The sequence below is a fragment of the Hipposideros armiger genome, unplaced genomic scaffold (assembly GCF_001890085.2).
Source record: "Hipposideros armiger isolate ML-2016 unplaced genomic scaffold, ASM189008v1 scaffold_567, whole genome shotgun sequence".
NCBI classification, from domain to species: domain Eukaryota; kingdom Metazoa; phylum Chordata; class Mammalia; order Chiroptera; family Hipposideridae; genus Hipposideros; species Hipposideros armiger.
In genome coordinates, this window is record NW_017731917.1 from 73,660 (window position 1) to 89,470 (window position 15,811).

Below are 15,811 nucleotides of genomic sequence, written 5' to 3' on the forward strand. Positions count from 1 at the left end.
CAACCATCCATCTATCAGAAAAAGCATGCTTATTAGTGTCTTGCACGTCTCAGGCATTGTGGTAGGCATGGCAACAGAGTGGTAACTGAAAACTATCATGGCCTTCTGAGTATTTTACAATCCAGTTATGTGTGGTGTCAAGTAAATGGGTAAATAATGACCCGGTGTGATAAATGCTGCTAAAGAGAGAAGTAGAAAGTCAGCCAAATTTGAGGACTAGGTCAAGTTTCCTGAGGGAGGAGATGGCCACGTTGACATCCCCCTGGTTAGCTCTTCCTTGTGAAAAATTCCACCAGAATAAACCTTTTGTAGAAAAACCTTTCATTTGCTTCACAGTTCAGAAAAAAAATCTCAATTTACATTTGATTCAAGAGTTCACAAGTGAGTGAGATCTGTTGGGCCCGGTTTTTCACTGGTGGGTTGCTTCAGGCAGAGTCCTGATTACGCTTTAAAAATATGTGTTAAAATTCATCTCCACCCCCCCACCCCCGAGATGCATACCCATTTTTTAAAGTTTCAAAAAGAAAACACAGGATTTTATGTCCTGCGTTTTTACCATCCGTTTCATAAATACATATGTATTGGCAGTACATTGTTTCAACTTAATATAAAACAGATGCCCTTACAGCAATTTAACGAGTATGTGTTTAAAATATGTGTATATACCCCAATTTATTTCCTGATGTGAAACTGCAGTTTTATCAGACTTTTGGAGGAAAAATGCCAAATCATGATCGGTTGTAGTACATTTCATACAAAAGCTCTCTGGAGCAGTGGAGTAGTCTCAGAGGACTGAGTGCTTTTTTATACTTTATGTTCTTTCCTATAAACCTGATTTAGAGAAGTTTGTTGTTGCTGCCTTTCCCTTTACAGACACTTTATAACAACAAACAAGTAAGCATCCATTTATAGTCACTGGTTCATCTCAAGTCTGTAGCGGCCTCTGCTTTCTTCTTGATGGACTTGGTTCTGTTTCGTCCTAAGTTTCTATCTCCAGCCCTAACTGCTCCCCAGACTCCAGCTGCTCATTCTGTCGTGGCCTGGGTGTGTCTAACAGGCCGTTTCAGATTGAAGATAACTAAAAACTGCACCATTGGACTTCCTCCCAATTCCTTGCAACAAACCTGTTCCTTTCACAGTCTTCTTCTTAAAAAATGTGCACACAAGCTAAATAGACAGTTTCCTTTGGCATATGCAAGGGCGATAGAGGGGTGCCCACGGTGTGTTTTCTGGTTAGGGATTGCTATCTGTGCTGTGGGCACCAGCAGCCGCCATTAAGGACTCCGTCTGGCCTTCATCCAGGGCATCAGCTTCTGGTTTTGCTCCCCGAGAACCACCGTGCTGTGTCGTGCCTGGTTGTGCCCTCTCTGGACCTGTTGAACTGGCTGCCATGTACAGAGGCCATCCAGCCTCCTGCGGCCCCTCTGTCCTGCCTTGTGACTCAGTCCCCAAGGAGTTCGTCTCCTCGGCCACAGACCAGGCTGGCGTGGTTTCTCTTTCTCTGAGACTTGTGCAGAAACACGCGGGACGGCAGTCTCCATCATCTCAGTAAATGACAGCCATAATCTTGTTCAGGCCTGAACCTCCGGCATTATCCTTGGCCCTTCACTCCCCGAAGCAGCCCGTCGGTCACTCTGGTAGCCCACCACCCAGCGGCAGCACCTCCCACTTGTCCCCACTGCGGCTCCCAACCTCCAGGCCACCATCATCTCTTCCCTGGGCTGTTGCACTGGCCCCCTGACTGTCTCCTCTGCTTCCACGCTTGTCTTTCTATAACCCGCTCTCTACACAACAGCCAGAGTGATCCTTTCAAAATAGAAATCAGATCCATTCACTCCTTGGCTCAGAATCAACCCAGGGGCTTTCCGTCTCATTCAGAATAAAATCCAAACATGGCTACAAGTTCCTATATGATCCAGCTACCGCCCTGATCTCATATCTCACCCCTCTTCTTACCTACCCTGCTTTGGCCACGCTTGCCTTCCTGCTGTTACTTGGTCCCCAAGGACATTCCCACCTCAGGGCCTTTGCACTTGCTCTTTCTCCTGCCATGAACCTTCCTCACTTAGATATGCACGTGTTCACTCCAGGTCTCTGCTGAAATGTCACCTTCTCCTGAGGAGCTCTCCTGAGCACTCTGGCCTCTGCCTCTTTAGTTCTTTCTTAGCCTTTATCCACATGTGACCTTTTTCTATCATTGAGCTTTATCTGCCTCTCCCACTAGCACTTAAATTCCATTAACACGGGAATGTTCTCTTTTTCCTGACTGCTGCATCCCAGCACCTGCCTGAGGCAGTGATGTGTGGCCAGGACCTAGATGTCCTGATCCGCAGTCCAGTGCTCTTTCCATGATTCCGTGTGGCCTCCTTCCATAGGTGTTAAGTTCCTCAGCACCGTGACTGCATCTTTTATTTCTTTTGCCCCATCCCCCCGTAGGATGCACGTGAGGGGTTCCAGGCGCCTAGTAAATACTCTGGCTTGACTCAATGACTTCCTGTGCTCACTGTGGTCTGTCATCACTTGAGTCACTCAGGGTGTGTTTCACTCTTTGTAGGAGGAAAAGACAGGTTGCTGTTACTCTTCAGATACCCAGGGGCATTTGGAAACTGCAGACAGCCTGAGTGAAAAATCTGACGTGGCAGGAGTCTGGATCTCGATAAACAGATTATGTGTGTTCTGAATTTTGAACATTTTATGTAACTGTGTAACTTTGTGGGGGAGGATTAGAGTGAAACTCACGGGTCCTGTTTAAGCCTGACAGTTTTTACCGGATGTTGGTGTTTCTGTACTTCACCACCTGACGTGCTTAAGGAAAGCGGGTCCCAGGTGTGTTCTTTTGCAAATGACAGAGCCTCCACGGCAGGCGTGGATCTTTTCCAAAGCAACTACTAAAAGGCCCCTACGTTGTATTTTGCAAATTTTTGTGCTCTTGCCTGTGAAGTTTCTTAGGTGACTCTGGTAATCCTGATTGTCCCCCTTGTTTTCACAGGTGATCTGCAATTCGTTCACCATCTGTAATGCAGAGATGCAGGAAGTCGGCGTTGGCCTATATCCTAGGTATGGTGGATGGTGTTTCTTTCACCTAAGAAACAAACGTAATTCCCACCCAGCATCCCAACCTTTGGGAGGTGGTTAGAAAGGCTACTGCAGCAGCTCATTCAAGAACCAGGCTGGAAACCTAAAGATAAATTACAAGAAAATGGAAAATGATCAGTGTAAAGAAAACAATTGTGTAACCCCACATTATATGCTGTGGTATCAACAGAGAGGCAGACCTCAGCCTAAATTCTTGTTCTCAGGAGCTTTGGGGTAGAAGCTGGGGATTGTGGTGCTAGTCAAGTGTCAGGATGGGATTTGGTTATTCTCCCCACCCTCCTGAGCGGAATGAAGGACATGGGTATTTCACCGGACTTGCTGGACTATACCGTAGGGTTCATTTTGTCCTTTAGCTTAGCGTTCTCTGAGCCCCATTGCCCCAGGAGGCAAGAAAACTTTCGGGGTTTGGCCTTCTGAAGTGGTGTCTCTGGCTGTCACGCAAGTGACTCCAGAGTCACTCCTAGTTTTATTTTGTTGTCAGGCCGTTAAAGTCCAAATACAAATATAGTCTTTCTTATAATTAATTGTAAATCTGAGAATTCAGTTTCTTTCCTGACTCCTCACAAGTGTCATAAATTGCAGGTCTATAAGTATTGGTCCCCAAAAAGCAGTAACATAGGATGATTCAGCTCATGAGCTCTGAGTTCAGATCACCTGGTTCAAATTCAGTCACCACTTAACTAGTCCTGTGTCCTTAAGCCAGTCATTTAACTTCTGTGTATGGGCTTCTTCGTCTATAAATGATCCTCGTAAGATTATCATGATGATTACATTTGATAAACATGCTCAGGTGCTAAGAAAGCGCTTAATACATAGTCATTGCTCAGTTCCAGTTATTCTAACTGTTACCAAATACGGTGGCAGCTTCAGTCCCCTGTGGCCTTTTATCTCATGGTAATCACAGGACTGGGCCATGACCAGAATGCATCAGGGTCTAGTTAGCAGGATCACCTGAGCTTTCTATTTAAGAGGCAGTACTCCTAATTATTCTGCGATGTAACCGTGGATGTTCAAGCAGAGGTGGCAGCTTCCCCGAAGGAGCTGAACAAATGAGATCCTGTGTGCAAAAGGTCAGTGGTGTCTCAGCCCTAGTGACTGCCACTCTCTCCCATTATCTCAGGGATGATTTCTTCACAAGGTAGTTTTGGTTTTTTTTCCCCCAGCTTCATGTTGGGTCGCCTTCCTGCCTGGCATCTAATAAGACAACTACCTCCCCACACCGACCCCCAAAAAGTCCTCAAAAAAATTTTATGAACAACTTACCCAATTAGCCTCCATCTTGGGGAACATCGCAGTTCATAAGAAGTGGGCGAGTGACATTTCTGTGAATGCCCCCAGAGGGCTCAATCCCTGGTGCGCCCTTCCCTCAAGCTAAAGTGTCTTTTGCCCATTGTAGTCATGAAATTTAGATGTTTGGCTCTGTCTGCTGCTGAGCCATGACGCTCCCCGTCTTCTTGTTCTTTCCTCCAGTATGTCTTTGCTCAATCACAGCTGTGACCCCAACTGTTCGATTGTGTTCAACGGGCCCCACCTCCTGCTGCGCGCCGTCCGAGACATCGAGGCCGGAGAGGAGGTAAGGACCCCATGTGTCCCACGCCTCTTCCGTCAAAGACCCTCCAAGTGTGGCCCTGCCCTGAAGCCAGTTGTTCCCCTGGGACGGCTTTTCACTGTCCTTCTGCCAAGGAGAAGATACATAATACCTCTACCCAGCGACTGATTTACCCATCATCACTTCTCCCAGGTTATAGATGGGCTAGTTTTTTCTTTTAATCGCCATTTTTCTGGATGATGACAGTTCCTATTGTATGTGTATGCAAGAGGTGTGTGTGTGTGTGTGTGTGTGTGTGTGTGTGTGAGACAGAGTGTATGTGTCTTGTGCATATGACAGTGCAGTGGCCTTTCACATTTCTGCAAGTGGCCACCTTTCCATGGGCAGGGAGGGCAGCCAGCTTGTGAATGAGACCCTAAGGCCACTCATCACATTTTGAAGGTGACTCATATTTACCTTTGTATTAAGAAAGCAAACAAGCTTTACTCTTTGGGTTTGTCATTGGGCCTTTACAAACCTGTCAGCATCTCTGGGTGATTGTTCAAGCAAAGATGTGAAGGGAATAGACGACAGGGAGCATGACCTCCAGCAGTGACTTGGCCTTGACCTTTCTAGGTTAGCATACTGCCAAGCCAGCCTCGTTTGATGAGTAACCTTCTCAGAAGTCCAAGATCACACAAGGCAAATGCAGATGGGCTGCTCCATGGCAGCTGACCCTGAGCCGGCACAGCGTTTGCACAGTTACTACCCTGAATTCTGGCCTATAGATTTTATGCTTTGTAGAACCCAGTTGCCTTCTGCCTTCCAGCTTACTACAGTGCATGTTTATTGCAGTGAAACAGAGTATCATACACTTTTATTGCATTTATGCAGCACGCAGCCAATAAAACCTAAACTCAGAGGCACCATATTTTATGTAGACAAGGATCAGGCATTGACAAGACTCCCTCCAAACTGATTTTCGACTGAATAAGCTGTTCCTTATACAGCCACTTACTGAATTTCCAGTTTTCAGGACGAGGTACACGGGATATCCGTCAACATTATGGAGAACTTAGATTTGTTTTTTTCCTGGGGCCATATGTGACTTCAAGGCAGGTAGTAAAGGGAACCACTATCCACCTTTGGCTGGATTGGTTTGGGAGCTGAGGGATGACTGCTGCTGCTGTTCACGATGATGGTGATGGTGATGCTGATGACAGTATTTTACTAAATTAAAAAAAAAACCAGGTAACTTGATAAGCCAACAGAAAAGCAATTAGAAACAATTAGAGTTTCCAGAAACAACAAAGAGATTTTCTTAAATCTTGTTTTCTAGGTTTGACTCGATATGATTCTCCTCAGTGGTTTCCATTTAGTTGAAAATACACCTTGTCTTTTGGTGCTTATTTCACTTTTTCAGTCCTTCTCTTTCCATCTCTGGAGCAACAAACAAACCCTTCCTCTCATCTGACACAAAATAGTTCCGCCCAGCAACAGGCTCTGCAGACGCCAGTTTTCCCCCCGACAGACCTTGCCAAAGAGGCTTCTCAGCAAAGAGGGGATTCTCCCCGTCACTCCTCCTCACACAAGCTTGTTCAGGAAATACCGTTTTTTCCCTCCCATTACACGTGTCTTGGTGCACAACGCTTTCTCTGCTCCCTTGTCCCCGCTCTCTCTGCCCACCGTTTTTACCTGTCTGAATGTTACCTACCCTTCCAGGCCTCTCACACGCCATCTCTTCTGTAAAGCTTTTCCTGGTATTCCATGTAAAGGAGGATCTTCTCTCTGAGCGCTCCCCGACAGTGGTTATGAACATTCCTGGGGCATTTACCTGGCTCTTTGACTGACTTCTCTGTTCAGCTGCGAGCTTCATGAGGGCAGGCAGTTGCGTCTGACTCCTGAGCCTCCTTGCGCACCAAGCACTGTGACTTGCACCAGGAAGCATTCAGTAACTCCTTGCTGAATTGACTTCCTGTTAAACGGAGTGTGCTGGGCCGCCCAGCAGTGTTTCTCCTTGGGGGCCCTGTTGGCATTTTGGATGGAGCAGCTGTCATTGTGTAGGACTGTCGCCTCACTGAAGAAGGCTGGTGATCCTAGTCCCTGCTCAGTCAGTGCCTGTAGCCACCCCCAGCACCTAAAATGCATCCAGTTAAAACCAGCCCTTTGGGGCAGAGGGAGCAGAGAGGGACAGCCATAACCAAAGGCCTTTGCAGGTTGATTCAGTGGAGTAACTCGTTTTCATCATGCAAACTATTTGCTTTAGTTCAATTAGATAAGGAAGGAAATTTAGAAATTTGAGGTTATTTCACAGCATCAACTTTGCATTTTCGCTTTATTGCTCATTAGGGCACCTCTAGTTTGAGTATGTGCTGTTTGGGATGGAAGTAACGGAATGCAGGCTCCATGAGGGAAGACGCCACCGTGCCTATAGTATTGTAGATCTGCAGTCTGTGTTTGTCGGGTGAATGAATGAGGCTTGCTAAGGACAAAACCAGAGGTGGAGTAGACTCTACCTGCAATTGGAAACTACCACCAATCCTCAGGTGTGTCCTATGGACCCTGGAGAGAAAGTCGCATGAAAGCCAGCCCATTGCCGGGGTCAGATGGGAACATTTCAAACCTCAGACAAGGAGAGCTGGAAGATTGCATGGGGCTCCATGAAAACAGACGTCACCGTGGAAATTTCCTCTCCTTTGTGTTTCTCTCCACGTAAAAGTACCCTTTGCACCATTTCCCTTTAAACCAGCACCATTTATAACACTTAGCTATTTAAGGGTTTTCATTGTAATGCTGAGCTGTTACATATGTTGTGAGTTTGTTTTGTTTTTTTGTTGTCATTCGTGGTGGTTTTTTGGGTGGGTTTTGTTTTGTTTTATTTTTTTGGTTTTTTTTTTGGTTTTTTTGGTTTTGGGTTTTTTGTCTCCTCCTACAGAGAGATGTTTATATTATGATTTAAGTCATGGCTCACATGCTGGGTTGCTGATGGCTGCCTCTTCAGAGTTTTGCTGAGCTACAAAATACATATTATCATCTCACAGCCTCCGAAAACATAAATCAAGGAAGAAAGCTGGACAGTCCGGGCCACCCCCGTGAGAATTCCTGGCGGGAAGAGGTTGGCGCAGTTACAAACCATGCCACTGGCTGCCAGCATTCTTTGGCGCCATATCAGTTGGGAGAAATGTGATTTGCATACATTGAGCTTATCGGTATCCCTAATTTCAGTGTTAATCTAAAGTGTTTGGGGCTTAGGACAGTCTATTTCTTTTCCCAGCCATTTTCACTTATTTGCTAAGTCATTTCACAAACTCACTGTGGTCCTGTACTGAGGTGAGCATTGGAAATACAAAGGTGAGTAAGACTCAGCCTTGCCTTCTGGAGGTCAAGGTATAATTGAGGAAACTGACACAGAACAGAAAACAGTAATAGAATATGAGAAGTACAATAGTGTGAAGGCGCACAGGGCTTTGTAGAAGCTCAGAGCAGGGGCACCCAGGTGGTGGTAAGGGGCAGGGCAAGGGGGTGCTCCAAGAAGCCTTCCAGAGAAGTGACTCCAGACCCTTAAAGCACCCACAGAGGTGAGGTTGGCAAGGATGGGGGAAGGCACGCTAGACAAAGACATGGAGGCCAGAGACAGAGTGGTGACTTCCAGGAGCAGCAGGTGGTTCACATCAGTAGGCTGAAGAATTCAGAGGTGACTGGCAGAGGAGGGATGTGCAGAGACCTGACCCAGAACCCACGGGAGCCTTAGGAGGGAACTCGGTTCATCCGAAAGCTCCGTAACAGTGCCTGCTGCACAGGAGGCGCTCAGGAAATGTTTATGGAAGGGAAGGGTCGGGGACAGGCAGTGGGAATGCCGTTGAAGGGTTTCATCAGAGAAACTGCATGATCAGATTTTCTGTGTGTGGGCAAGGTTGGGAAAAGGGTCTGCTGATGACGTAATCCAGGTTAGCGGTGACGATGGCCTCCTGAAGTCGGGAAATCCAGGTGGTGGCTTGTGTTGGGGCATCTGAAGAGTCTAGTATTTAGAAGCTAAAATGAGCAGGGTTTGATAAGTGACTGGCTACGAGGGCGTAACAGAGAAAAGAGACAAGAATAACACTCAGGTTTGACTTTAAAAAGAAATGAGATTTTTCAAAGTCTTTTTTACAGTTCAGAGCGAGTATTAGTATAAAAAATTTATGATTGTGACAAGTAATTCCAGAAATGAAAACAAAATCTATCTTTAATTTGGTCTTATTAGCCACTCAGTTCTACATAATTAAAAGATGGGCTTCATGGAAAAGGGGTTCATTTGGCCTTGCAATTTTCAAGTAAGCAATATATTCAATATCCAGCAAATATGTTTCATAGTACTCTAATGTTGGAAATGATTTATTGCATTTTCCATAAGAGCTGTACTGAAATGCCACAGCAGTGGTCAGTGGCATTAATATTTTAATGCGATTTTGTTCTATTCCATTAAAGCATCCACTGATCAATGGCAGAGTCTCATATATATGTTCCCACTAAATGAGCCCTACATTTTATTTAGTGAGCAGATTCTCCATTAAAACTGGTGAGTCCGTGAGTCTTTAATAAAGGTTTTCATCTTTGGATGATAAAATGATTTAGCTGCCATTACCAGTTAGTAATCTGGCTCTGTTTCCCGCCCCCCCCAAAAAAATAGGAATAAAGACGTTTTTGCTATTGAGAGCTTCAGCTTTGATACATTGTATTTGGTGAACTTCAACGTCATGAAACAGGCACGAAAGGAGGATGGGGCAATCTTCCTTGGAAGAGGCGTAGCTGAGCCAAGCGTAGTGGAAAGAGGAGAGAGTTCTGAATAAGCCAGGAGTGAAGGAAGGACACTGGCTAGTTCAGGCAGAGATGCATGGTACACATTGGCATCGTGTGCGCTGTTTCAGAAGCGAAGCCATGTGAATAATTGTGACGTACTATAGGGCGTGCAGGGGTGTGGAGGCCAGAAAGGCATACAGAAAAGCAGTTGGAGGCCCTTGTGAGAAACCACCAGCAATCTTCATGTGGAGAAATGACATGATGTGATGTGAGCTGTAGCACAAGCTCTCTCAAAGCAGTTTAGAAGATGAAAGGTAGACTGAAGGCAGCAGGGAGGCCAGTTAGAAAGCCATTGCGCAGTCCGGGTGATGGTTCCAGGCAGTTCCAGGACAGTGAGGGGGGGCTATAAGAGTCTGTTTATTGGGGTTAAATGAAAGAACTAGTCTCCTGTTCCCCATTCGCTGCCTGGCGTGATCACTCATGAGTTAAGCCTTGGGTTAGTCAAGCGTATTTCTCTAGTGTGGCAGGCCCCAGATTCTTCCCACTGGGCACATTGTAATCCCCCAATAGCTACTGCCAGTGGATCTGATCTGATAGCTGGGGCTGATGACTAAGAGCCTGGGTTGGGATATAATGTTCTCTCTACACAAGAGGAACTTGCCTGATATGGTTGCCCTTGTACCTCAGAGGCAGCCCCATCCTGGCTGCAGATCATGAAGCAAAAGAAAGACTTAGGGTATTAAAAAGTGACTGTGGTCTCAGCCGAAGGAGCCCATTTGTCACGGAATGTTGCTTAGCACGGGCTTGAGTGTTTCAGGGTTTTTTTTGTTCGTTTGTTTGGGTTTTTTTTTAGCTGAGCCATCCTGCCACCTGTCGGCAGCTCAGCTTGGACCGTGAATCAAACCAGCGACCCTGTTGCTCAGAGCTCGCACTTTTGAGCGAGCGCTTAACCAGCTGAGCCACTCGGCCGGCCTCGGGTGTTTCAGGTTTTAATGATGCTGCGGCAGCTCCTTAAGAAGCTAGTCTCCCCTACAACCCCCTTCCCCCCAGAAGTACGAGAAGCAGCTGTGTTATTATATGAAAAGTGTCAGGTGTAATCAGAGGTGGGTGCAAACCCCAGATGGACCCAGGGCCTCTGCTGGTTTTCAGTATCTCGTGCCCTGTCTAGGTGAATGCCCGGCACAAAGTAGTGTCATTGTCGACATTTCTTAAGGGCAGGTCCTCCTGTGTCTGTGTGTGTTATGGTTGCCGAACACATGCAGGATGTAGAGAGCCACCTAGCTAGATGAGGCTGTGCCTTCTGTCACCCTGGTGACGGCCATGCTGGAATGGACGGCTCTGGCCAGACCAAACCTCCCGCTCCACTGACTGCTTTCATGAGGCTCTCCTGAAGCTGCATTTTCGTCCGAGAGGATGGCCTCCTGTGCTCGGCCATGCCTTCAAACTAGTAAGGTCGTGCTGTGGAGCCCTGAGATGCTTTCTTTCAAGCCTAAGAAAAACCCCACGGAGTTTTTCCGCTCTAGGGAGGTTTTGTCATCTCTCTCGGCGGATAATCCTGCTTTCTTCCTCTCCTGCAGTGTCCCCTACTCCCCCTCCCACCGCAGATACCCCCATAATGACTTCCTACGTGGAAAAGCAAATAAAGAAGTAATTTATACAGTACATCACAACTGATACATGTTACCAAATAAGGAAAACTCGAGAAGGATAAGGGAGTCAGGAACACTGGGCTGGGGTGGGAAAAGGTTATTTTTAAACAGGGTTGTCAGGTTAGACCTCAGTGAGAAAGTGAGATTGGATTGAAACTCCGAAGAGATGAGGGAGGCCCTCTTAGCAGGCCTGGGGGAAGGACCGAGGACACAGCCAGCACACAGGCCTTGAGGTGGGAGTGTGAGCACAGGAAGCCGGGCTGGCTGGAACGGGAGAAGGGATGAGCTCAGAGAGGGAGCAGGGCTGACTACATGAAGCCACCGCTTTGCTCACTACTTGTTACCGTGTTTCCCCGAAAATAAGACCTAGCCGGAGAAGAAGCCCTAGCATGACTCCTCCAGGATGTGGCAGGCACGCAGCCCTCACATGAGGGTTTTATGATCTGTTTCAGGGAAAAGGGTTCCTTTTCCACAAACCCCTTCAGCTTAAAATATTCAGGATGCCAAGGGGCCATATTTTGGCACCTAAAATCGTGCGAGGGCTTATTTTCTGGCTAGGTCTCATTTTCAGGGAAACAGGGTAGGAAGGACAATTTCTTTTCCTAATCCACTGCAGGCTAATATTTCTTGTGACATTTAATGACTAGATTACTAGAAAAATGACGTTTAAAAAACGAGGAACGTGAAATCCCACTCCATTGTTTTATTATTAGAGTCACAGAAAGTTTGTCATACCAAGTTCCTATCAAGTTTCTAAACATCAGCTTTGCATTTCTTTACTTATTTCATGGCAGACTAGTAGCCTGAGGGACTAGCAGCTGTCCAGGAACCCCACTTTGAGTTGTGGGAGTCCGTGGTGAGGACGTGGCCTTTAGTCTAAGCAGCAGGGAGCCATGGGAGCATCCCAAACCAGGAAGATCAATCTGCTCCAGCTTCCATTTGCAGAGCGTCCTCTGGAAGGTGGAGAGCAGGGGTCCCAGGGAGAAGCAGGGAGACGCATTGTGACACTTGCATTTCACAGGCAATGGATGATGGTGGCCGAGACCAGGATGGTAGCATCAGAAAAGGTAGAAAGTGCTTGGCTCTGGGTATATTTTTAAGGTTGAGCGCACAGAATTCCCTGGTGAGTTGGATGGGGGATAGGTAAGAAAGAGACGTCAAGGACGACCCCGAGGGTTTAGGTTGGATAACACAAAAGGTGACTTACTGTCGACTGAGATTGGAAGGCTCCAACTGAGATGGATCAGGTTAGGGGGGTGGGGAAAATGGAAATTCAATTTTGTACATTTTCAATTAGACTTTCAGTACCGAGGAGACCTAGTCAAGTGAGAAATGTGTAAACATCATGATGTTACCTAAAGATGTATATCTTGAAGTGGAATCTTAGGGCTGGAGAGAAACCTGAGGGGTCCCTGCAGTGTGCCCTCTGACCTATGACCTTTCACCATCCATGGCAGGCTATCGTTACTGTATTCGAAAGGGTCCAAGGAAGTCAAATTAAGAGGCTCCGTTAGTGATTGCATTCAGACATTCAAGTCTCCCTATTTGGAAATTACTGCCCCCTCTTTTGTTGTTGTCGTAATCTAGTGGCAAGTAAGAGAACAGTCTCCTAATTATAAAGATACCAAATCTGATTGACCCTAAATTCCATGACACAGCTGTAGAATCGATTAAGATTCAAGAGCAATCTGGCCACATCATCTGCCACCCACTTGGTTGCCAGGATTATTTTGGCTTCTCTGATTACCAATGGTTATAGATTTTATTACCAAACCTTAGTAACACCGAACAAGTAATAGCTCTTCATACTTTACCACCTAGTGAATAACAGTAAGGCGTAAAAGAGTCTACAGCTAATGCACCCAGTTCTTTAAATATATAGTATATACGTGCTCACCACGTAACAAAGACTGGAAGGTCACGGATTAAAAATTTTACATGTGATTATTTGGGTGGAGACGCTGTAAGTAATGTCTTCTCTCTCACACTTTTTGGTTTGTATACAAACATGTTTTATCTTAATAATTAGCAATAGCAATAGCCATTTGTTACAGCAAATGGGCCACAATAGCCATGTGGCCCTGCTTCTCTCTGGCCCCACAGCTCACCATCTGCTACCTGGACATGCTGATGACCAGCGAGGAACGCCGGAAGCAGCTGCGGGACCAGTACTGCTTTGAATGTGACTGTTTCCGATGCCAAACCCAGGACAAGGTACGTTGTGTGGAACCAGCCTGAACCACCTCCCAGGTAATATCCCAATGATCTTTCCAAGAGCTCTGTTTTTATTTCTTCCATGCAAAAGTGGATGAGACTCAGTGCATAGCAGGAAACAGAAGTCATACAATCACACATAGTGCTGCATGTATTTTATTTGCTGGAACTTCTGTCACCAACCAAGCAATAAGAGGTTTAGTATCAGGTGAGGATCCATGGAGCTGGGAGTCTAGAGGGGCTGGAGGCATTAAACGTGTAATTAAAATGACGTGCAAGGCCAGAGTGCTGTTAGATCACGTAATAAGGGGGTTAAGTGACATTGTCATTGGTGACAGCTATTGCTCAGTGATAAATATACCAAGCTGTATCTAGTTTTTTATTTCCTTAAAATTTATTCTGTAAGGCTTTTTGCTTCAACACTTTATCAGATAGCAATCACTTCTCTAGCAATTTTTACTCCCTGAGAAAGGAAGAAGAGCCAAAATAAATGTCATGATGATAATGAATGAGCTTTTCTCATATTACTCATATGCTTTCCTCACACTGAAGCTATTTACTTTTAGTTTGCACACAATCCGCTTATCTGATGGAGTCTTACTTTTGTAGTGTGTTTTACATTTGTTGGAATTCTTTTGTGATCATTATCTCACTTGAACTCAATAATTATAAATTAGGAAACAACTCAGGTTCAGAGAGACACTTGTGGGACTAGGATGAAGGAAAGAGTGGCAGAGCCAACCCCCAAACCCAGACCTTTCGACTAAATCTAGTGTTCTTTCCACTATATCACAGCTACCCGTGACCTCTGGTGCCATCATTATAGAGAGAGCTTGTTGGTTTCACTGTGTGAAGAAGGATCATGAGCTCAATCTAATGATGTAGGACTCAGTGAACATTAGTTCTTCATCAAAATCGCTTTTAGAAATAGGTGAATTAAATGGAAAAAGTTAGATCCACTGCTAAAAGCTTTGCAAGACTCAATCAGTCTACTTTTTAGCCTTTTGCCACTCCCAAGCATAACAGGAATCACAGGGGATCCCCTGGGACTTCTCCCCAGACTGTAATCTGGAGTGGCAGGCAGCAAGCTAGCTTCCCAACCACATCCTTGGTTGGGGCTTGGAAGGCTTTCGGATTTAATGCCTCTTGCATGACATCATTATGGCGGACCCTCAAAAATGTCGTGAGTAAGTGCTTATATTTTATTAAAATCGGGGTCATGTTCTCTTTTGCTTTATTGTTATCGTTGAAATCTGGCTAGACTAGTCTATTAGGAAATAACAGATAACCCTACTAAAACTGATTTTAGTAGATGCGGTGTTATTTGTCTCATGAATCCTGGAGAAGAAGTCCGAGACGGGAGCTACTTCTAGCTCTCATCATAGACCCAGAATCCTTCTGTCTTCCTCCTCAGCCATCCCTGGCATGTGCTTTTGTCCTCATGGTCCCAGGATGACAGCTGCCCCACCCCCACTCAGTATGGCCAACTCTAGATATGAAGACGCAATAAAAAGTAAAGAGCAAAGGGATTTCCACCTACATCATATTGTTCAGAACTGTGTCATGTGGCCCCCTTTGGCTGTGAAGGAGGTGAGGAAACTGCTGGTTAGCTTTTTGGCCTTTATACTAGAGGAAGACAAGGGAGAAGAAGGCTGTGAATGGCCTTTGGTCAGCTGATCTAGTATCTACCATATCCATTGAGACCATTTTTTTCCCTCCTTGGAGCTAGAAGCTTGATTAATATTGTATTAGGCTTCTTCAGAGAAAAGAACCAATAGGATATATGGGGTGTGAGTGTGTGTGTACAGCCCTATTACCTCATATATATGGTGTGGGGGGGGGCAGAGAGAGAGAGAGAGAGAGAAATTGATTTATTGTAAGGATTGGGTTCATGTGATTGTGGAGGCTGAGAAGTCCCGAATCTGCAGTCAGTACACGGAAGACCCAGGAGAGCTAATGGTGCATGAGTAGTTCCAGTCTGACCCAGGAAAAGCCAATGTTTGAATCTGATTCTGATGCAGGGAAAAGTGATGTCCCAACTGGAAGGCAGTCAGGCAGGAGGAGATCCCGCTCCCTTGTGAGAGTGTCAGCCTTTTGCTCTATTCAGGCCTTTCACTGACTGGGGGAGGCCCACCCATTGGGTAGAGTAGTCTGCTTTACTCAGTCTAGGATTCAAATATTACCCTTATGCAGAAGTGCCTTCACACACATACCCAGAATAATGTGTAAGCAAATATCTGGGCACCCTGTGTCCCAGTCAAGTTGACACGTAACATTAATCACAAACACTGTGTTAGAGAGAGACCAAATGGCATAATCAAAAAGTACTTAATTACTCTGCTAGATTCTAGTCCATTCAGTACCTAACAAACTGAGTGGTCTTAGGCAAGTCATTCAGCCTTTCATACAACTCAGTAGCAAAAAAAAAAAAAAAAAATCTGATTAAAACCTGGGCAAAAGATCTCTTACCAAAGAAGACATACAGGGGCTGGCCGAGTGGCGCGATGGTTAAGAACTGGCTGGGAACGCCAGAGGGCCCCGGTTC

The 15,811-nt window shown here is 45.8% G+C and overlaps 1 protein-coding gene across 3 annotated transcripts in view; it reads left to right on the forward strand.

Moving 5' to 3' along the window:
• LOC109371387 (histone-lysine N-methyltransferase SMYD3) overlaps window positions 1-15,811 on the forward strand; it is a 225,595-nt gene that overhangs the window by 73,059 nt on the left and 136,725 nt on the right. For 2 of the 3 annotated variants that reach the window (XM_019623857.1, XM_019623860.1), the window contains exons 2-4: window positions 2,990-3,057; window positions 4,567-4,669; window positions 13,156-13,266. In XM_019623857.1, the coding sequence (XP_019479402.1) occupies window positions 2,990-3,057; window positions 4,567-4,669; window positions 13,156-13,266 (282 nt within the window). Of the gene's footprint in view, window positions 1-2,650; window positions 2,670-2,989; window positions 3,058-4,566; window positions 4,670-13,155; window positions 13,267-15,811 lie in introns of those variants that run through there. The other variant, XM_019623858.1, reaches the window with a different exon arrangement.